Here is a 24077-nt window from a genome sequence, read left to right as displayed (position 1 = left end):
GCTCCTGATGTGGTCTCCTCTACATCAGAGATCAAGCGCAAACTTGTTCAATGAACATCTATGGTCCGCACGCCCCAATCACAATCTCACCTCCTGTTGCCAGCCATTTCAACTCCCCCTCCCACTCCTCCAATGACATGTCAGTATGGGCCTTCTCCATCATCAAAATAAGAACACCTCATCTTCCACTTCAGAAGCTTACAATCTTATGGCCTCAGCATCGAATCCACCAGCTTCCAAAATCTCCCCAACCCTTGACCTTCTTGACCTGACATAACCCATTCATCTTCCAGCTATCGGCTCCACTCTTCCCACTGATCAATCTGATTCACCTCATAATCTGCATCCACCTATCAACATCCTACTTACCTTTCTCCTAGCCCTACCCCCCACCATTTATTTCTCACGCCCCTTCCCCCTCCCGTCCTGATGAAGGGTCCTGCTCGAAACTTCAACTCTCCTGCTCTTCTGATGCTGTTTGATCTGCGGTGCTTTTTCCAGCTCCACATTTTATCAACTCTAACTTTCCAGCACCTGCAGTCCTCAGTATCTCCAAATTTTTTTTAGGCACCATGACTGCTCATTTTCTGAAGTGTGACCACATGAGTTAAGGAACCTCTATACCTCCTTCCTGGATCATGTGAAAGAGACAGTGTTACCTTTTAAAAGGATTATCCCTCATGCCCTGAAAGCCATCCACAAACTCTTCTGGATCTCAAAGAGCTGCAGCAATTGCAATTCCCAAGAACGAAGGAGTCATTCTAACTGTGGGGTACTGTGCCAATGCTTGCATGAAGTTGTTTTTGTAGTTGCAAAGCAGATTGACACAGAGTGAAATCCTTTTCAATTGAGGAATCTCCCTGGTTGGTCAGCACTACCCTGATAGCCATATTAGTATATTCAATTGCCCCTTAGTTCAGCAATGAAGGTAAATTTTAATGTCACTCTATCCATGTTGCATTATGGTGCCTTCCTGAATTATGCATTCCCAAATTGCCTTGTGCAATGATGAACATCCACTTGAGAAATACTATCTAGCCTGCTGCCAATCATTGGAATGACCTGAATGTAAAGATGGTCAGAGTTACTGTCTTCCTTACCGCTACTGGTGATGTATGTCAATAACGTCTTTGAGGCCTGAGGTGATCCTCAATGGAGGGCACACAATGCAGGCACCAATATCCATGAAACTGGCACAGTCTCCCAACAGTCTTAGGCACTGGCATCTTGAGGAAGCTTATTATTTGTCGGTATGTTATACAGGGCGGATTTTGCCTTCACTATCTCCCAATCCCTTGTTTCTCACATTTGCCTTCCATCATGGCTAAGGATATGCATATATACCAGAAGCTGTTCCTCACTGCTGATTAACTCCAATTCACAGTAGCAAATCCCCATATCGAAAATGGCCGTGCTTAATGCCAGTTACACTGTAATGATTTTCTGAAAATCCAATGCACTGTCCCTGCAATCCACGTAGTCTCACTCCCCACTCCATAACTACATCACCATTTTGCAGGTCACATTCGACTGGCCACTGCCTGACTATTCACAAGGCGATTCCTGAGCCTTCCTCCTCTTACATAACATCCTGAGCAGTATTACACTGGTTTCCTGCTACATTATCATTTCCTCCACGGAGGAAAGATTGGGAGTTCCATGACTCCTCTCAAAAATTATTAATTACCTTTCAACAGGCTGGCAAATGAAACACAGCCTCAATCCAGCTAGCTCTACAAGGCTGGAAAATATCATGACTGCTCTTCACCATTTCCCAATTATGCAAAGTTCATCTTAAAATCAACTTCAGTACTTTAATTTCTAAAAAAAAATTAAAACCGCAACTTTGTTATTAACTGCTCTCCCTACTGAAAAAACAGATTTGCGTAACAACTGCACTTGCCCTTTCTTTCTTGTTCTGTATCACTTGATGCAATCTTGTCTATTGGCTTCTCCACTCCCTCAATTTTACTATACCTTGCTGCATCTCTTGAAACTATCCTGCCACTCTGTTCTCTCTGACATTCTGCACTTCTCTCCCTTTGTCCTTCACTATCTCAACATTTCTTTCACTCTGCTGAGCCTCCTATCTCCTGACATCTGTCTCATGTCCACTCCTCACTTTCTTCCCCAATTGCTCTTTTTATATCTCTGTAGATTTCCATTTTTTTAAATTCACATTCAATATACATTTCTCATATGTTCTCTTTCAATTCCGCCTATACCCTTTGCCCATTAATACAATGAATGAAACATGAGATGGCGCAGTAAGAGGCCACAGATAAAAGTAGAGGGAACATGAAAGATAGGATAAGTTGTCAGTTATAATAGTTACAGCAAAAATTTTTTAAAGTTTAAATTAACACAGGAAGGAGAAATCAAGCTGGCAAGAGAGACAACGAGGTGTTACGACTAACTGCCAATGCAGTTGAATCAGGAAACCAAGACAGCAATACCAAAAAGGTATTTCCTTCTTAGTATATAACACCCACAATACTGAAATATCACATTTAAATAATAAATAAAAAAAAACATAAAATGCAATCAAATGTTCATTCAAACTTAATTGAGAATTCAATGGTGAGAAACTACTGTACTGGCATTTGAGTAGAGCACCATCATCTGGCTTGATTCAGAACTGCATAATCACTTTAAATTAAGTAACTGAAACATGAAAAACAATAAGCACAATGTGGATGGTGCCTTCCCATTTTTGGACAGAATCCCGAAATCCAGAAGGCGGAGAGACTAGAAGACAGAAACCCACAGCCTGTCAGGATGCAAATGTTTTCCGGATCACCTAGCAATCAGACTCCTGACCAGTGGCCAGTGGCTTTCACCTGGTATCAGGACACCAGTAGTCAAAGTCGTGGCCACCAAGAACTGCTGATCACTCAGAAGCTGCAGCTTCAGAACCCTTGAATCCCATGGAGGAGACATAATGGATGCTGGTACAACATGCCCAGACTCTTGGATGGAGAAACGACAAAGAAAAAGTTCTCATAAGATGGGGGGTAGCTCTCATCAGTCACCTCCTTGCCCTACATCCAGTCATTCAATCATGCATAGATCAGTGCAAATTGAGACAACTTGTACACACTGGTTAAGCAGTTGGATAGGATGACTCTTTCTCCTCCTATTTGGAGTAGAAATAATTACAGTCCAAGTAACTGATATCCTAAGGGTCTTTAATGGCAATAGGGAGGTAAGGTAGGGCTTCAGCCTTGCCACACTGAACTTAATTCCGATAGAGATGAATAGATGGCAAGGTTCTGATACATCAATATCCACTTAATTAAGTTCCCTTAACACCGCTCAACTTGATACCTCCAGAAACAGTAACATTGTCCCCTCAGATCACAAGAGAGAGGAGGGAATTTGGGTTCGGTGGTGGCATCACATTGCAATGGGCAAAAGTGGGGGAGTATGTTCCTAAGAATATGGAGGGTGGTGAGATTGCAGGACAACAGAAATGCTGTCATGTTTCTGAGAGGGGAAGCGGTGAAAGTGGAAGATGTGCAACAATGCATTTAGAAGCGCAGAAGATGATCATATAACCTATTGTGCTGCCTCTTGGTTAGAGCGATTCAAAATCAATTCCAAGTTTAGCTCTCTCCATAAAGCATCTTCTGTTTCAAATATATACTCAACTTTTATTTTAACAAATGCATTGTCATTGCCTCAGCTATTTCTTAGAGCAATACATTGGCTATTCCAACACCACAATGGCTCCCAAACCACTCTTTTCTCATAATCATTTTAAGTTACTGAATCCATTAATTCTAACTTGCAAACCAGGAGAAAGTATTTTCTCCATTCATCTATTAAAATCTTATTTTTCACAAAAAAATTAAACCTTTATTCTTTGCTCAACTTGCTAAATATCCAGTACTTTAAGGTTCTGCTAACAATTGCCAATTCTGACCATCATCCCAATGGTTCTTGCTTTTCACAACCTATGACCTCATTGAATCTAAAGCTGGGGCAGTCAAAAAGTCAATAAGTATACAATATGCTTCAGCGGCAAAACCCAAAATTCTGTTGACCTTCATAATGATACAAACAAACTACACACTCAGCTGTAGATGAACTCCTAGTTCTTTGTTCATCTCTAACCTCTGAGCATTTTTCACTGATTTCAATCCCTGTGACAAACTCCATCCTCTGCTATTGACTTCATCCCTCTCCTAGGCAACTACCTGAGGCTAAACCAGATTGTTCATGGCGTGTGTCATCTCTAACCCTGAGATTGACTTTCCAGTAGAAACCCACGCAAGTGCTAAGAGCACGTTTGCACCTCCACCGAGTCTATCCTTAGCTCAGTTTATCTGCTGGAGGTCATTTAGCCCATTCAATGAGACCGTGTCTGATTAGATACTCCCTAACTTAACCTTCCCACCTCATTACTATGTCCCTGATCCCCATACTGATTAAAAATCAGTCTATCTCAGCCTTGAATATACTTAGTGACTCAGCCTAGAGAATTCCATAGATTTACTGTGCTCTGAAAGAAAAAGAAATCCTCCACATTCTGTTTTTAATGTGCGACGCTTATCCTGAGCTTATGCCCTCAAGGGGAAACAAACTTTCCATATCTATCCTATCAAATCCCTTAAGAGTTTTGTATGTTTCAATACAATCACCTCTTGTCCTTCAAAAGTCAAAACATGTAAACATGTTCACCTTACTCAACCTCAGACATTCTGTAATCTCCGGTAGACCCTCCAAAATAACTGGGCTCATCTAATTCTGGCCATGTGAATATCCTTGCTTTCAACTATTCTATCACTGGTACCCAGGCCATAATCTCCAGAATTTCCTAAAGCTCTCCTTTAAAAGGATATTTAAAAACTGCTTTGACCAAGGAGGGTTTAGCCTTTGCCCGAAAGCTCAGAATGTATCCAGTGTAAACTTCTGTAAAATTCTTGGGAATTTTATTATCAATTGTTTTTCTTCAATGTCCTGGGGCGTTTTACTGCTGTCTACTTCAAGCCTACAGCTGGACACCATAAACGGTGGGCTTCCTACTGCTTCATTATAAGACTGGCATTATCAGTCATCTTGTAAATAAGCCCATGCCATTTGATCACGGTGCAAATCTAGTAATTTCTTGCTGTATATCATGCAAACTCATGAATGGTACCTCATGTCTAGTCGACCTATGATTACCAAGGAAGTGTAAAATATCTCAAAAGGTTGTGTGACAGGTGAAATTAACTGTTTTGTGCAGCTACCTTATCGTAGCAATCCGAGTGATGTTTGCTAATAATAGGATAATGCCAAAAAGCCAAAATGATGCTCTGCCTATCACACAAATGAGTAATATGGTATAGGAGTTGCAATGCCAAGGTGTTGCAAGGTACGCAGACTGTATGTTCCCAAGACTAACAGATCATATCAAACAGCATATCCTTTGAATTGTTCCAAAAACACAAGGTACTGACTGTACTCAAGTGGCTTATGCTTGCAGGAGAAGGTGAGGGGTGAGGACTGCAGATGCTGTAGACCAGAGTTGAAAAATGTGGTGCTGGAAAAACACAGCAGGACAGGCAGCATCCGAGAAGCAGTAGAATCGACGTTTCGGGCTTATGCTTTCAACCTTGCATGCCTATTCAACATTAGAAGTGATGCTGTAAATGGACAACATTTTCTAGATTACCCTGAAACGTGAAGAACTATGTTGACAACCAACTTAGATCATCAGTCAGGCTTGAAGCATGGCACACTTGCATGTATTGAAAGCTACATATATTAATCTACTTGGCACTATTCTTTGTACAAAGACAGAACATATAGAACATAGAACATAGAACAATACAGCACAGAACAGGCCCTTCGGCCCACAATGTTGTGCCGAACATTTGTCCTAGCTTAAGCACCCATCCATGTACCTATCCAATCGCCGCTTAAAGGTCACCAGTGATTCTGACTCTACCACTCCCACGGGCAGCGCATTCCATGCCCCCACCACTCTCTGGGTAAAGAACCCACCCCTGACATCTCCCCTATACCTTCCACCCTTCACCTTAAATTTATGTCCCCTTGTAACACTCTGTTGTACCTGGGGAAAAAGTTTCTGACTGTCTACTCTATCTATTCCTCTGATCATCTTATAAACCTCTATCAAGTCACCCCTTATCCTTCGCCGTTCCAACTGGAAAAGGCCGAGAACTCTCAACCTGTCCTCGTACGACCTATTCTCCATTCCAGGCAACATCCTGGTAAATCTTCTCTGCACCCTCTCCAAAGCTTCCACATCTTTCCTAAAGTGAGGCGACCAAAATTGCACACACTACTCCAAATGTGGCCTAACCAAAGTCCTGTACAGCTGCAACATCACTTCACGACTCTTGAATTCAATCCCTCTGCTAATGAACGCTAATACACCATAGGCCTTCTTACAAGCTCTATCCACCTGAGTGACAACTTTCAAAGATCTATGTACATAGACCCCAAGATCCCTCTGTTCCTCCACCTGACTAAGAACCCTACCGTTAACCCTGTATTCCGCATTCTTATTTGTCCTTCCAAAATGGACAACCTCACACTTGGCAGGATTGAACTCCATCTGCCACTCCTCGGCCCAGCTCTGCATCATATCTAAATCCCTTTGCAGCCGACAACAGCCCTCCTCACTGTCCACAACTCCACCAATCTTCGTATCATCTGCAAATTTACTGACCCACCCTTCAACTCCCTCATCCAAGTCATTAATAAAAATTACAAACAGCAGAGGACCCAGAACTGATCCCTGCGGAACTCCACTTGTAACTGGGCTCCAGGCTGAATATTTACCATCTACCACCACTCTCTGACTTCGACCAGTTAGCCAGTTTTCTATCCAATTGGCCAAATTTCCCTCTATCCCAGGCCTCCTGACTTTCCGCATAAGCCTACCATGGGGAACCTTATCAAATGCCTTACTAAAATCCATGTACACTACATCCACTGCTCTACCCTCATCCACATGATTGGTCACCTCCTCAAAGAATTCAATAAGACTTGTAAGGCAAGACCTACCCTTCACAAATCTGTGCTGGCTGTCCCTAATCAAGCAGTGTCTTTCCAGATACTCATAAATCTTATCCCTCAGTACCCTTTCCATTACTTTGCCTACCACAGAAGTAAGACTAACTGGCCTGTAATTTCCGGGGTTATCCCTATTCCCTTTTTTGAACAGGGGCAGAACATTTACCACTCTCCAGTCCCCTGGTATCACCCCCGTTGACAGTGAAGACGAAAAGATCATTGCCAACGGTACTGCAATTTCCTCTCTTGCTTCCCACATAATCCAGGGATATATCCCGTCAGGCCCAGGGGACTTGTCTATCCTCAAGTTGTTCAAAATGTCCAACACATCTTCCTTCCTAACAAGTATCTCTTCTAACTTACTAGTCCGTTTCACACTCTCCTCTTCAACAATACGATCCCTCTCCTTCGTAAATACTGAAGAAAAGTACTCATTCAAGACCTCTCCTATCTCTTCCGACTCAATACACAGTCTCCCACTACTGTCCTTGATCGGACCTACCCTCGTTCTCGTCATTCTCATGTATCTAACATATGCATAAAATGCCTTGGGGTTATCCTTGATCCTATCCGCCAAGGATTTTTCATGCCCTCTCTTAGCTCTCCTAATCCCTTTCTTCAGGTCCCTTCTGGCTCTGTCTGAACCCTGTTTCCTCAACCTTATGTAAGCTTCCTTCTTCCTCTTTACTAGACATTCAACCTCCCTCGTCAACCAAGGTTCCCTCACACGACCATTTCTTTCCTGCCTGACAGGTACATACATATCAAGGACACGTCGTATCTGTTCCTTGAAAAAGTTCCACATTTCCACCACATCCTTCCCTGACAGCCTATGCTCCCAACTTATGCTCCTCAGATCCTGTCTTACAGCATCGTAATTTCCCTTCCCCCAATTGTAAAACCTACCCTGTTGCACGCACCTATCTCTCTCCATAACCAAGGTGAAAGTCACAGAATTGTGGTCACCATCACCAAAATGCTCACCCACTATCAAGCCCATCACTTGTCCCGGTTCGTTACCGAGTACCAAATCCAATGTGGCCTCCCCTCTGGTCGGACAATCTACATACTGAGTTAGAAAAGCTTCCTGGACACACTGCACAAACACCGCCCCATCCAATCTACTTGATCTAAAGAGCTTCCAATCAATATTTGGGAAGTTGAAGTCGCCCATGACTACTACCCTGTGTCTTCTGCACCTTTCCAAAATCTGTTTCCCAATCGGTTTCTCCACATCTCTGCTGCTATTGGGGGGCCTGTAGTAAACACCCAACAAGGTGACTGCACCTTTCCTATTTCTGACTTCAGCCCATACTACCTCCAAGGGCAGATCCCCCTCAAACTTCCTTTCTGCAGCTGTTATACCATTTCTAATTAGCAATGCCACTCCCCCCCTCCTTTTTTACCACCCTCCCTAATCTTACTGAAACATCTGTAACCAGGAACCTCCAACAACCATTCCTGTCCCTCATCTATCCACGTGCCTGCTTGCACCATATAAACACCATGCAAACATTTCAACTCAAAAAATAGGTGACAACTTGTTTAATTTCTCAGGATAATGCTGTGATCAATCAGTCCACCTGTCTGGTTTAAAATTTAAACAAAGATCTGGAACTTAACTGTCCGTCAGCATTAAAGAGAGCATTCTCCTTGGAAATGCCTCTAATGAGTTCACATGCAAAACAATCAGCATTCTTCTCAAGTATAAATGATAGTTTAGTCCTTAAATTGGTATTTTAGGAATTAGCCTGATGGGTGCAACATGAAACGCTTCAACAATGTGTTTTTTTTTCAACAATACATATTTTATTGTGTTAAATGTTATGTTGTAACATAGTTCTGATATTACTTTAACCTCCAATATTGCCTCAAATCCATTCCAATTAAAATCCTGTTAGCGTCTATTTTATCTCTTTAAGGATGCTGCCTAACCTGCTAAGTATTTCCTGCCTTTTCTGTTTAATTTCAGATTTTCAACACCAAGGTCTTTTTTTGTACGTGTGGGATTCTATTGTTAAGTTCATGTCTAAATCTTCTCAACAAACTTTGGACTAACTTGCGGGATTTTACACATTTTTAAAATGAAAATTTTTAACATTTTGCCTCAAACTGACATTACACCAATTGATTTGTAAATACTTAATTTATCCATTCCCCCAGTTTAACTGCAATCACTAAGTTTAGACTGTATCCTAATATTAATATTAGAATAGGTATTCCATTTCTTTTCAAAAGTGATCATCCTTACTTCATTGGAAATACACATAGACTCTCAAATTTTCCTCAGTTCACATTGCTAAGTTTGTTAGTGCACAGTTTTCTTTGCCATTTTCAAATTCATCCATGTTTGCTGCTAAATTGAGTCAGAGTCATGGAGATGTACAGCGTGGAAACAGACCTTTCTGTACAACCTGTTCATACCGACCAGACATACCAACCCAATCTAGTCCCACCTGCCAGCACTTGGCCCATATTCCTCCAAACTCTTCCTATTCATATACCCATCCAAACGCCTTTTAAATGTCGTAAATGTACCAGCCTCCACCACTTCCTCTGGCAGCTCATTCCATACATGTACCACCCTCTGTGTGAAACGTTGCCCTGTAGGTCTCTTTTATATCTTTCAGCTCTCACCCTAAACCTATGCCCTATAGTTCTGGACTTCCTGACCTCAGAGAAAAGACTGTCTATTTACCCTTTCCATGCCCCTCATAATTTTGTAAACCTCTAGAAGGTTACCCCTCAGCCCCTGATGCTCCAGGGAAAACAGCCCCAGCCTGTTCAGCCTCTCCCTATAGCTCAAATCCTCCAACACTGGCAATATCTTTGTAAATCTTTTCTGAACCCTTTCAAGTTTCACAGCATCTTTCCGATAGGAAGGAGACCAGAATTGCATGCAATATTCCAACAGTGGCCTAACCAATGTCCTCTACAGCTGCAACATGACCTCCCAACTCCTATACTCAATACTCTGACCAATAAAAGCAAGCATACCAAACGACTTCTTCACTATCCTATCTACTTGCGACTCTACTTTCAAGGAGCTATGAACCTGCACTCCAAGGTCTCTGTTCAGCAACACTCCCTAGGACCGTACCATTAAGTGTATAAGTCCTGCTAAGATTTGCTTTCCCAAAATGCAGCACCTCACATTTTTCTGAATTAAACTCCACCTGTCACATGTCAGCCCATCTGATCAAGATCCTGTTGGTAATCTGAGGTAACCTTCTTCGCTGACTACACCTCCAATTTTGGTGTCATCTGCAAACTTACAAACAATACCTCTTAGGTTCGTATCCAAATTATGTAAATGACAAAAAGTAGTGAACCCAGCAACGATCTTTGTGGCATTCCACTGATCATAGGCCTTCAGTCTGAAAAACAACCCTCCACCACCACCCACTGTCTTCTACCTTTGAGCCAGTTCTGTATCCAAATGGATACAGAACCGTATTCTCCCTGTATTCCGCGAGATCTAACCTTGCTAACCTTGTCAAACGTTACTGAAGTCCAAATAGATCACATCTACTGCTCTGCACTCAGCAATCCTCTTTGTTACTTCTTCAAAAAACTCACTCAAGACATTATTTCCCCCACACAAAACCATGTTGACTATCCCTAATCAGTCCTTTCCATTCCAAATACATGTACATCCTGTCCCTCTGGATTCCCTCCAACAATTTGCCCACCACTGACATCAGGATCACTGGCCTATAGTTCCCTGGCTTGTCCTTACCACCTTTCTTAAACAGTGGCACCATGTTAGCCAACCTCCAGTCTTCCGGCACCTCACCGGTGACTATCGATGATACAAATATCCCAGCAAGAGGCCCAGCAATCACTTCTCTAGCTTCCCACAGAGTTCTAGGGTACACCTGATCAGGTCCTGGGGATTTATCCACCTTTATGCATTTCAAGACATTCAGCACTTCCTCCTCTGCAAGGTGTCATCATCTATTTCCCTACATTCTATACCTTCCATATCCTTTTCCACAGTAAATACTGATGCAAAATACTCATTTAGTATCTCCCCCATCTTCTGTGGCTCCACACAAAGGCCGTCATGCTGATCTTAGAGGGGCCCTATTCTCTCCCTAGTTACCATTTTGTCCTCAAAGTATTTGTAAAAACTCTTTGGATTTTCCTTAATTCTATAAAGGAATAAATTAAATATTTCTAAAATTATTTGCATTCTTTCACAAAGATTATGACGCAGAAAGTTATTGGTGATGTAAACCACACTTCTATACATCCCAGCCTTACCATGCAGAGTCAAGATTTGTCTTGTACAGGTTACGTAACATTCTGTTATAGTGCTTTTTCCCAATGTACGTAAGACCAGATACAGGTGACTTCATAGTAGAAAGTGAACACTTCTTTCTTGACAATATATCCAGAGCACCTAATATTCAGGACAAAGCATGCTTTAGATTACATAGAATGGACAAATGTATACCACAAAGACTAAAAGCTACAACTAATCGTTACATAAGTTTAAAAATTGCAAGTATCAGTTTGATGGTTAAAATTTGACATCAAGGGCCAGCAAATCACATTTTTAAAAAATCAATTGGTATGCATCAACTGATTCTGTACTATAAATAGAACATATTAATCAATTAATTCATAAAGGAAAAAAAATAGATTTGTATAATGCCACCACTGTTGACAGGAGGAAAGTAAAATACAGCTTTTGTAGCAAGGATAATTAAAATTTTCTTTCAAATTTGGAATGCAAGACAAAAAAATATCAAATACATACTCCCGTCAGGTTTCTTGAAAGACCTACCTTATTTGTTACTCAGCATCTGGAGTAGCAAGTAATACTTAGGTGATCAACAACAAGGCATGTGAATTTAATTGGCTTCCAAGAACAAACTGAAGTGCATGCCCTTGATTAAGGTTTGCAACACTGGCTCTTAGCGATGAAAAAATTTGTTTGTTCCACTGTACAAATTCTACAATTGAGAAAGACAGGTGAAGCGCTCATATCAGCCCAGAACATCTGTTTACCATTGTCAACTGTATGTGTCTGTCAAGTGTTAAGTTTGTTGGTAAGTTACCATATTTAAGAAGCCAAAGAAATGTACGTAAAATTTTATAGTGTAGAAACTTTAAGTAGGAATATGAAATTCAGAAAATTTTTTATGAGATTTTAAAATGGCATATATTTTGTGGTGAGAAAAATATGTGCATTCAGAGCAGGTCCCGAGAGCTGGGGGGGGGGGGGGGGGGGGGGGGGAGGTGGTGGAAGGGGGGTGAAGAGAGAAAGGTGAGAACATGGAAGGGAAACAAAAGGGGTAGAGGACTTTGTGTACCCCAGGTCCTCCTTGTTGTTTCTGCCTCCCCATCCCTCGCTCTTGGGTTCTGCTTGTCTCTCCATCACCACCCTCAGCTCCTGGGCTCTCCAACCCTTCTACTCTCCTTCTCAGACCAGGAATTGCCAACCACTCCCATTCCATATCCAGCATCTCTATCCCACTACTAAAGTACACTTCAAATGTATGCACACTTCCCTGGGCATGTGCAGTAATACATTTGCACAAGACATCACCCAAAATCATAAAATGTACGGGATGACATCAGTGCTTGGAACGTGTTCCCCAATGAATGCGCATATATAATTGCCCACAGTTATCAGTGTCAGCAATCACTTCCTTCTTGGGAACAATGATCTCTGTCACAGGTTACAACATAGAGTTAGCTTTCATGGCTCATCAAGAGGTACATGCAACATTAATTGTCTGGCTGTCATTGGCTTCCAAGAATCTTCTGGAAAGTTATTACTATGTCACGCGATTATAGCAGCCATCTTGATTGTGCTGCTTAATAATTTTGTAAACAATTATTAAATATGTATTTGATATATACTGAAGTTACTTTTTTCTTAATCTGTTTTGTGTCAAGTAAAACAAACACTTCACCTGCTAACTCAAAATCCGAGTGGCTTTTTTTTCATGGTTTTATACATGGTCAAATATGCGCCAAATTGAAGAAAATCAATTTTTATTTAAAAAATCAGATTCTATTCCATCAATCCCAGGACTAAAAAAAGGAGGAAACGAAAACAGATACTGCTGCAGAAACTCAGCAATTCTAACAGCATCTTCAGAACATTCTGAAGAAGGGTCATTGGAATCAAAATGTTAATTCTGCTTTGTACCCACAGATGCTGCCAGAAATACTGAGTTTCTCCAAAAAATTCTGTTTTTGTTTCAGATTTCCAGCATTCACAGTTTATATTATGAAAAGAGAGGAAATTATTCATCCCTCTGGACTGGGTCATAACCATGAATAGGAACTTGTCTGAAAAAGGCCTACCTGGTAGTGTAAATATTAATTAACTGAACAACATTCATGGAGGGAAATTGTTGCCTTTCCACTCTGCTATAACCTCACCTCTGCTCCTCACCACTATTCTCCAGTCCAGTTCCAAACAAGAAGTGAAGAAAAAGCCATTGGACTCCACTAAAAAAGTCCAGATTCTGAATAAGAATGCGAAAGTAAGTTGTTTCAACTAAGATGCTAAAGACAAGGCCTTACATGCACAACTGATTATTTTTATTCTCTCATTGGATTTGTGCATTTCTGGCTAGCCATCATTTATTGCTAATCCCTAGTTACCCTCGAGAAGGTAGTGATGAGATACCTTCTTGAATTATTGCTGTCCATGTGCATAGGTGGATCCACAATACACTGAGGGAAGGAATTCCAAGATTTTGACCCAGCGACATAAAGGAACAATGATATATTTCCAAGTCAGAACACTGAATGGTTTTTGAGAACAGCTTGCATGGTGATGATGTTGCCACGCTTCTGCTGATTTCATTCCTATAGATGGAAGGTTTGAAAGCTGCTGTCTAAAAACCTTTGGTGAATTTCTGCAGTGCATCTTGCAGATCGCACACTCTGCTGATCCTGGCTATCAGTAATGGAGGGATTGGATGCTTGTGGAAGTGGTGCCAATTGAGCAGACTGCTTTATCCTAGACGGTGTTAAGTTTTTTGAGTGTTTTTTGCATTGCACTTATCCAGGCAAGTACAGAGTACTTCATCATACTCCTGACTTGTGCCTTGTAAATGATGGTTTGGATTTGGGGAGTCAGGAGGTGAGTTATTCACTGCAGTATTCCTAGCCACTGACCTGCCTTTGTAGCTACTGTATTTAATTGCTGAATCCAGTTAATAGCATCCCCAAGGATGTTGATAGTGCAGGATTCAGTAACAGGAATGTTAAATGGCACGCAATTTGACAGTCTCTTATTAGAGATGGCCATTGCCTAGCAAATACTACTTATCAGCCCAAGTCTGGATAATGTCCAAGTCTTATTGATTTGAACATGAATTGCTTCATCAGTAAAGTATTTGAGGAGTTGCTAATGTGCTGAACATTGTACAATCATCTTTACTTTTCAGCTTATGATGGAGGGAGAACATTGAAAATAGTTGAAATAGTTGGGTCTAGGTCATTACCTGAGGAACTCCTCCAGAGTTAGCTTGGAGATGAGATGACTGACGTCCAACAATCACAACCATCTTTCTATACTAGATCTGACTCCAACATTGGATAAAGTTTGTCCCCTGAATCCAGTTTAGATGGTCAAGTATGGCTTTGATGTCAAGTGCTGTCACCCTCACCTCATGTTTGGAATTCAGCTCTTTTGACCATGTTTGAACCATGGTTGCAATGTTGTCAGGGAATGAATGACCCTGGTTGACAACAAACTGGGCATCAATGAGCAGATGCTGCTTTACAGCACTGTTGTTGATACCTTCCATCACTTGGCTGATGATCGAGTGTAGATTGATGGGGCTGGGTTGGCCGGGCAGTTGGCTGGTTAGATTCTTGCTTCTGTGTACAGGACATACCTTGGCATTTTTCCACATTGGCGTCAGTATTGTAAGTGCAGTGTAACAGCTTAGTTAGGGGTCCAGCAATTCTAGAGCACAAGTCTTTATTACTATTGTTGGAATGCTGCCAGGGCACATTGTATTTGCAGAATCCAGTGCCTCTAGCCATTTCTTGATATCATATGGCATGAATCAAATTGGCTGAAGACTGGTATCTTCAATGCTACGAACAGTGCTCCCCGTGTCTGAGTGGGTTTCCTCCGGGTGCTCCGGTTTCCTCCCACATTCCAAAGATGTGCGGGTCAGGTGAATTGGCCATGCTAAATTGCCCGTAGTGTTAGGTAAGGGGTATATGTAGGGGTAGGGGTATTGGTAGGTTGCGCTTCGGCGGGTCGGTGTTTCCACACTGTAAGTAATCTAATCTAATCTAAAAAGGCTGAGATGAATCATCCATTTGGTACTTCTGGCTTAAGATTGCTGCGAACACTTCAGCCTTATCTTTTGCACTTATATGTTGGTGTCTTCCATCATTGATTATGGGGATATTTGTGAAGCCTCCTTCTCCAGTGAGTTTTTTTTAAACCGTCCACCACCTTTCATGACTGTGGATGGGAGCATTACAGTGCTCAAATCTGATCTGTTGGTTGTACAATTGCATAGCTCTGTCCATCACCTACCACTTATACTGTTTGACACACAAGTGGTCCTACTTGCTAACTTCACCAGGTTGACACCCCAGTTTTAGATTTGCCTCGTGTTGCTCCTGGCATGCCTTCCTGCACTCACCGTTCAACCAGATTTGATGGTAATGGTTGAGTGGGATATATGTCAGGTCATGAGGTTGCTGATTGTGAGAGAATTTTATTCTGCTGCTGTCGATGGTCCACAGCAATGCATGAATACCCAGTCTTGAGTTGCTAGAGCGGTTCGAAGTCTGTCCCAGTTAGCATGGTGATATTGCCACATCACACAATGGACATATTGTCAACTGGGGCAGCACGGTAGCTCAGTGGTTAGCACTGCAGCCTCACAGTGTCAGGGACCTGGGTTCAATTCCGGCCTCGGGCAACTGTCTGTGTGGAGTTTGCACGCTCTCCCTGTGTCTGCGTGGGTTTCCTTGGGGTACTCAGGTTTCCTCCCACAGTCCAAAGATGTGCAGGTTAGATGAATTGACCATGCTGAATTGTCCATAATGTTAGGTGCATTAGTCAGAGGGAAATGGATCTGAATGGGTTACTCTTCGGAGGGTCAGCATGTACCGGTTGGGCCGAAGGGCCTGTTTCCACACTGTAGGGAATCTAATCTAATGTGAAAGTGGGACTTCATTTCCACAAGAATTGTGTGGTGATCATTCTTACCAATACTGTCATGGACAGATACATCTACAGCTGGCAGATTGGTAAGGATAAGGTCAATTAGGTTTTTGTCTCAAAATCTGCCGCAGATCCAGTCTAGCAGCAATGTCCTTTAGGATGTGACCAGCTTAATCACAGGGCTGCTGCAGAGCCACTCTTGGTGGTGGATGAAGAAATCCCTCATCCAGAGTGCATTTTGCACCCTTATCACATTCAGTACTTCCTCCAAGTGTTGTTCAACATAGACGAGTACTGATTCATCAGATGACAGAACAGTACGTGGTAATCAGCAGGAGGTTTCCTTGCGCACATTTAATGTGAAGCCATGGGACTTTGTGGGATCTGGAGTCAAATTTGAGTCTCAAATCCTAGGGCAAGCCCCTCCCAACTGTATACCACTGTGCTGCCATCTCTGCTGGGTCTGTCCCTGCCAGTGGGAGAGACATCCATGGATGGTGATGGTGGTGTCTGGGGCATTATCTGTAATGTATGATTCAGTGAGCGTGATCATGTCAGATTGTTGTTTGACAAGTCTGAGACAACTCTTCCAATTTTGGCACGAGACTTCAGATACAAGGATGACTTTGAAGGGTAAAAAGGGCTGTTTCTGCCATTCTGCATTCCAGTGCCTAGGTTGATACCAGATGGTCTGTCTTTTTTCATTTCTTTGTTGAGACTTTGTAACAATTGATACAACTGAGTAGCTCGTAGGTCATTTCAGAGGGCAGTTGAGAGTCAACCACATTGCTGTGGATCTGGAGTCACATGCAGGCCAGACCAAGTGATGATGGCAAGTTTTCTACTCTGAAGGGAAATTTGTCAGCTACATCATTTTTTTCCAACAACTGACAACGGTTTCATGGTAATCAATAGATTCTTAATTACAGCTTTTTTAATTCAATTCAAATTTGATCATCTACTATGGTGGGATTCAAACCTGGGTCCTCAGAACAAGTTCCTGGATTGGTAGTTTAGTGATAAAATTATTAAACCATCCATGCCTCAAAGACCATGTTCCCTTATTCTGGATTTCCACATCAGAGGAAATAGCTTCTTTATTTACACTCTACTGAATTACTTTTATCATTTTAAATATCTCAACTTGATCAGCTCTCAACTTTCTAAACTTGGAGGTCAAGGATGGAATCAAGCTGATGTTCTAACAGTTTAACTTTAACTTGGTAAAGCATTTTGAACAATATCCAAGCCCAATATTTCCATCTCAGAAACTTATGCTTTACTGAACAGAAGAGAGACAGTTTTACACCTATATATACACCAGTTTACAAATTAAATGCAATTGTTATTTTAATTCTGACAAAACAAATTTCTAAAAAAACATATAACCTTACCATTGATGGGGGAGTTGATTTTCGAATTAATTTTGATTGAGGTTATTGTAGACTCCTAAAATAAAACAAATTTCTGAAATTGGAACATTCTGACTTTTAAAGTAAATACTGCACAACATGGCAAGTTTATGGTATTTAATGTTGAGAAAATATATATGACATTGCCTGCGCCACAGCAAAATAGCTCAGGATTTATTTGCCAAGTAATAAAATATTATTAGTAATTTACTCTCACATAAAACATAAATGGAGCTACTTCTTACAATGCATTACTATACTGTCATATTTTAAATTAGTGCCTCAGTAAACATGCATTGAGTAACTTACCAGGTACACAAACTTGAGGTGAAATACTAATGGTACAATAATAGTTATGAATATCAACATCTTCTAGTGCACGAAACTTTTGCTATTATTTTGATATTTAATGTTACACCTAAGTAGGCTAAAATTGATTTAATTTTTCTTGGCCTTTTTTTTCCCCCCCAATTCATTTTCCTCACATCAGAAGGTGCTTTTAATCAGTCACTATTACAGTATACTCATGGGTCAATTGCAACAAAAACAAAAAACAATAAAAGCTCAAAATACAATTCTTCACCTGGCACCAATACAAAGTATGGTGGAAACCTAGAACTTTCTTCCCTGAAAGTTGATGTTACTACATTTTTGTTAGTCAATAATAAAAAAGGTTAAAGAACATCAAAGCAGGAGTAGACCTGCCCTGCCACTTTAAGTCATAACTGATCATACCCTCATTGCATTTTCTTGCACTATCGCCACATCTCTCAATGCAATGTAATTAGTCTTGAGAAACATATCGATTTCTATTGTGAAATTGGATGGTTAGATGAAGAAAATATTAGCTGCAATCCAACTAAAATAGGGAAGTTATGCTTCCCTTATGGAGGGCACTGGTGAGGCCATATCTGGAGTACTGTGCACAGTGTTGGTCACTTTGCTGAAAGGAAGTTGTAAATATTTTGAAAGCAGTTTAGAAAAGTTTCAGCAGGCTAATACCTGGAATGACTGGGCTGTGGAGTGAGAAAATGTTGTAGAAGTGTCTAAACTCAAGTTTAGAAGATTAAGAGGCAACTTGATTGAAACATAAAGGGTCCTGAGAAGTGTTGGCAAAGTGGACGTGTAAAGAACATTTCTGCATAGGAGAAACTAGACTTAAGGGTTTAGAGTCAGAGTTATAGAGATGCACAGCACGGAAACAGACTCTTCGGTCCAACACGTCCATGTCGATCAGATATCCCAACCCAATCTAGTCCCACCTGCCAGCACCTGGCCCATATCCCTCCAAACTCTTCCTATTCATATATTCACCCAAATGCCTCTTAAATGTTGCAATTGTACTAGCCTCCACCACACCCTCTGGCCACACACACTCCGAGTGAAAAAGTTGCCCCTTTGGTCTCATATCTTTCCTCTCTAAAGAAACCTATGCCTAGTTCTGGACTCCACCACCCTAGGGAAAAGACCTTATCTACTTACCATATCCATGCACCTCATGATTTTATTAAACCTCAAAAGGGTGACATTTCCCCATAGCTCAAATCCTCCAACCCTGGCAACATCCTTGTAAATCTTTCCTAAACCCTTTCAGGTTTCACAACATCCTTCCCATAGGAAGGAGACCAGAATTGCATGCAATATTCCAACATTGGCCCAGCCAATGTTCTGTACAGCCGCAACAGGACATCCCAACTCCTGTATTCAATACTCTGACCAATACAAGCAAGCATACCAAACCTCTTCTTCACTATCCTATCTACCTGCGACTCTACTTTCAAGGAGCTATGAACCTGCACTCCAAGGTCTCTTTGTTTAGCAACACTCCCTCGGACCTTACCATTAAGTGTATTAGTCCTGCTAAGATTTGCTTTCCCAAAATGCAGCACCTCACATTTATCTGAATTAAACTCGATCTGCTACTCCTCAGCCCATTGGTTCATTTGATTAAGGTCCCATTATAATCAGTGGTAACCTTCTTCGCTATCCACTACATCTCCAATTTTGGTGTCATCTGCAAACTTACTAACTATATCTCTTAGGCTCGCATCCTAATCATTTATATAAATGACGAAAAGCAGTGGATTATGGTACTCCACTGGTAACAGGCCTCCACCACCACCCTCTGTCTTCTACCTTTGAGCCAGTTCTGTGTCCAAATGGTTAGTTCTCCATGGGGAACCTTGTCAAACACGTTACGGAAGTCCATGTAGATCACATCTACTGCTCTGCATTCATCAATCCTCTTTGTTACTTGTCTCAAAAAACTTGATTAAGTTTTTTGAATATGGTTTCCCACGCACAAAGCCATATTGACTATCCCTAATCAGTCCTTGCCTTTCCAAATATATGTACATCTTGTCTCTCAGGATTCCCTCCAACAACTTGCCTACCACTGACTTCAGGCTCACTGGTCTATAGTTCCCTGGCTTGTCCTTGCCACCTTTCTTAAATAGTGGCACCACGTTAGCCAACTTCCAGTCTTCCGGCACCTTACCTGTGACTATCAATGATACAAATATCTCAGGAAAGGGCCCAGCAATCACGTCTCTAGCCTCCCACAGATGTTCTACGGTACACCTGATCAGGTCCTGGGGATTTATCCACGTTTATGCATTTCAAGACATCCAGCATTTCCTCCTCTGTAATATGGACATTTTTCAAGATGTCACCATCTATTTCCTTACATTCTATATTTTCCATGCCCTTTTCCATAGTAAATACTGATGCAAAATACTCATTTGGTATCTTTCCCATCTCTTGCGGCTCCACACAAAGGCAGCCATGCTGATTTTTGAGGGGCACCATTCTTTCCCTAGATACTCTTTTGTCCTTAATGTACTTGTAAAACCCTTTGGATTCTCCTTGAGTCTATTTGCCAAATCTATCGCATGTCCCCTTTTGCCCTCCTGATTCTTCTCTTAAATGTACTCCTACTGCCTTTATACTCTTCTAAGGACTCGCTCGATCTATCCTATCTATACCTGACATACGCTTCCTTCTTTTTCTTAAGCAGACCCTCAATTTCTTTAGTCTTCCAGCATTCTCTATACCTGCCAGCCTTTCCTTTTACCATAACAGGAATATACTTTCTCTGGACTCTTGTTGACTCATTTCTGAAGGCTTCCCATTTTCCAGCCGTCGCTTTGCCTGTGAACTTCGGCTCCCAATCAGCTTTTGAAAGTTCTTGCCTAATACCGGCAAAATTAGCCTTTCTCCAATTTAGAACTTCAACTTTTAGATCTGGTCTGTTCTTTTCCAGCACTATTTTAATACTAATAGAATTATGGTCGTTGGCCCCAAAGTGCTCCCCAACTGACACCTCAGTCACCTGCCCTACCTTATTTCCCAAGAGGTCAAGTTTTGCGTCTTCTCTAGTAGGTACATCCACATACTGAATCAGAAAATTGTCTTGTATACACTTATCCTCTCCATCTAAACCCTTAACACGATGGCAGTGCCAGTCTACGTTTGGAAAGTTAAAATCCCCTACCATAACCACTCTATTCTTCTTCCAGGTAACTGACATCTCCTTACAAATTTGTTTAAGTAAAAAGTGAGGTCTGGCAGATGCTGGAGATCAGAGCTGAAAATCAGGATGAAGGGCTCTGGCCTGAAACGTCGAATTTCCTGTTCCTTGGATGCTGCCTAACCAGCTGTGCTTTAACCAGCAACACATTTTCAGTTACAAATTTGTTTCTCAATTTCCCTCTGACTATTAGGGGGCCTATAATACAATCCCAATAAGGTGATCACCCCTTTCTTATTTCTCTGTTCCATCCAAATCATTTCTGTGGATGTATTTCCAGGAATACCTTCCATCAGTACAGTTGTAATGCTATTGTTTTTCAAAAATGGCACTCCCCCTTCTCTCTTGCCTCCCTTTGTCCTTCCTGTAGCATTTGTATCCTGGAACATTAAGCTGCCAGTTCTGTCCATCGATGAACCATGCTTCTGTAATTGCTATGATATCCCAGTCCCATGTTCCTAACCATGTCCTGAGTTCATCTGCCTTCCCTGTTAGGCCTTTTGCATTGAAATAAATACAGTTTAATTTATCACTCCTACCTTGTTCTCTGCTTTGTCCCTGCCTGCCCTGACTGTTTCACTTATGTTCTCAACTGTACCAGTCTCAGATTGATCTCTTTCCTCACTGTCTCCCTGGGTCCCACCACCAGCCCCCAGCACCCCACCTATCTTACCAGTTTAAATCTTCCTGAGCAGCTTTAATAAATCTCCCTGCCAGTACATTAGTCTCCTTCCAATTTAGTTGCAGTCCATCCTACTTGTACAGGTCACATCTACCCTAAAAGAGATTCCAATGATCCAAAAATGTGAATCCTTCTCCCATACATCAGCACCTCAGCCATGAATTCAATTGCTCTATCCTCCTATTCCTGCCCTCACTAGCTTGTATCACCAGGAGTAATCAGATACTACTACTCTCAAGGACCTCCTTTTTAAATTCCTGCCTAACTCTCTAACCTCCCTTCAGAAACTCAACCACTTCCCTTCCTATCTCGTTGGTTCCAATGTGTACAATGACCTCCTGCTGGCCCCCTTCCCCCTTGATAACATTCTGCATCCTCTCAGAGACATCCTTGATCCTGGCACCAGGGAAGCAACACACCATTCTGATTTTTCGCTGCTGGCCACAGAAATGTCTATCCCTACCTTGGACTAGAGAGTCCCCTAATACAATCGATCTCTTGGAACCCAACGCACCCTTCATTGCATTACAGCCAGTCTCAATACCTGAACCTTGGCTGTTCGTATTACGTTCCCTGAGAATCCATCACCCCCTACATTTTCCAAAACAGCATACCTGTTTGAAATGGGGATAGCCACAGAAAACTCCTGCACTACATTCCTGATGAAGGGTTTTTGCTGGATATGTTGATTTTCCTGCTCATTGGATGCTGCCTGACCTGCTGTGCTTTTCCAGCACCACTCTAATCTTGATTCTAATCTCCAGAAACTGCAGTACCCACTTCCACCTCCTGTACCACCTGCCTACCTCTCTTTCCTTGCCTGGAGTTAACCCATCTATGTGACTGTATCTGCGAGTTTTCTCCCTTCCTATAACTGCCATACATCGCATCCTCTTGGTCTTGTAAATTCTTCATTGCCTCTAACTGTTCGCTCCAACCATTCCACTCAATCTGATAGGATTCTCAACCACCAGCATTTATTGCAGATGTAATCCTCAGTAACAGGTAAACTCTCCCTAAACTCCCACATCCGACAAGAAGAGCATATCACTCTACTAAGGGCCATTTTTGTTTCATCCAATCTGCAAACCCAGAAATAGCACTGTCTTATTCTTCTACAAAACTTCAAGCTAACTTAATACTTATGGCTTATATTTTGAAGTTTAATCAAGAGACATATCTCAATAAAACACTTAATCAAGAAAGAACCACTCTACTTACTACTGCAGACTTACAGCAAGGTCCCAAGGCCACACTTAAAACTATTCACTTATCTGTCTCTATGCTGTGACCTCGCCCAGACAGGTTCCTCTAAGATCAGTTGTGAATTTCACTGTTTGTCAAATTTCCCACATGCACTTCGATGTCCAACAGTGCATGGATTCAACAGCAAAGACAGTAACTGTGCAGGCTCACTGCTGTCTCAGTTAGGAGTGTGGGTTTCTTTCTCTCTCTCCTGCGCTGACCTCACCACGTGCTGCACTTGTCTGTTCCTCTCCCTTTTAAAAGTGCCACCTTTTCCCCCAAAGCTCCAAAACAATGCAACATCATATAAAAGTGCAATTGCTGCTCCTGAAATTCGAGGAAATCATCTTCAACACCTAAAATACCTCAAAAAAGAGCAGCCTGTTAAAGCCAGAAATTTTCCCCGTCCTCCATCTAGGATTACACAGAATCCTTCTGCTCGAAAATTGGTATGTCACCCATTTAAAGCTCTTCGAGGGCTTTGAGTCTTTGGAACTTTCTCCCTGAAAATGTGCTGGAAGCTGAATCCTTGAATACCTTTAGAAAGGATGGATGGATTCTTGTAAGGCAAGGGTTGAAATGTTATCGGGATAGATGGGAATGTGGATTCAAGATTACAGTCAGATCAGCAATGATCTTATTGAATAATGGAGCAAGCTTGAGATGCCAGACATCCTACTCCTGCTCCAGGCATGTATTTTGGCTAATTACACATCTTTTTAATATGCCATAGAGGTCCATTATACAGAAAAATGCCCTTTAACCCACTGAGTCTACACAGGTCAAAAACAAAGCATCTAACTATTCTAACTCCATTCTCCAACACTTGGACCATAGCCCTATATGCCTTGGCATTGTAGGTGCACATCTAAATACTTCCCAAGTGTTTTGAGGGTTTCTGCCTCGACTACCTTCACAGGCAGTGAATTTCAGATTCTCCCACACTCTGGGTGAAAAAAAAACTTTCTCACACCCCTCTAAACATCCTCCTCCCTATCTTAAGTCTGTGCACCT

General features: G+C 41.7%; 1 protein-coding gene across 1 annotated transcript in view; it reads right to left on the bottom strand.

Annotated features, from left to right (window-relative positions):
* The window catches only part of LOC132816938 (coiled-coil domain-containing protein 138-like), a 123303-nt gene that overhangs the window by 95730 nt on the left and 3496 nt on the right, over nucleotides 1-24077 (bottom strand). The window contains exons 2-3 of the mRNA XM_060826963.1: nucleotides 17590-17644; nucleotides 11296-11434 (exon numbers count right to left, since the gene is read on the bottom strand). Of these exons, the coding sequence (XP_060682946.1) occupies nucleotides 11296-11434; nucleotides 17590-17644 (194 nt within the window). The remainder of the gene's footprint in view (nucleotides 1-11295; nucleotides 11435-17589; nucleotides 17645-24077) is intronic.

This window comes from Hemiscyllium ocellatum, chromosome 6 (assembly GCF_020745735.1).
Source record: "Hemiscyllium ocellatum isolate sHemOce1 chromosome 6, sHemOce1.pat.X.cur, whole genome shotgun sequence".
Lineage (NCBI taxonomy): Eukaryota > Metazoa > Chordata > Chondrichthyes > Orectolobiformes > Hemiscylliidae > Hemiscyllium > Hemiscyllium ocellatum.
The sequence above is the reverse complement of the archived record's forward strand: the minus strand, read 5'-3'. Positions and strand labels throughout refer to the sequence as shown.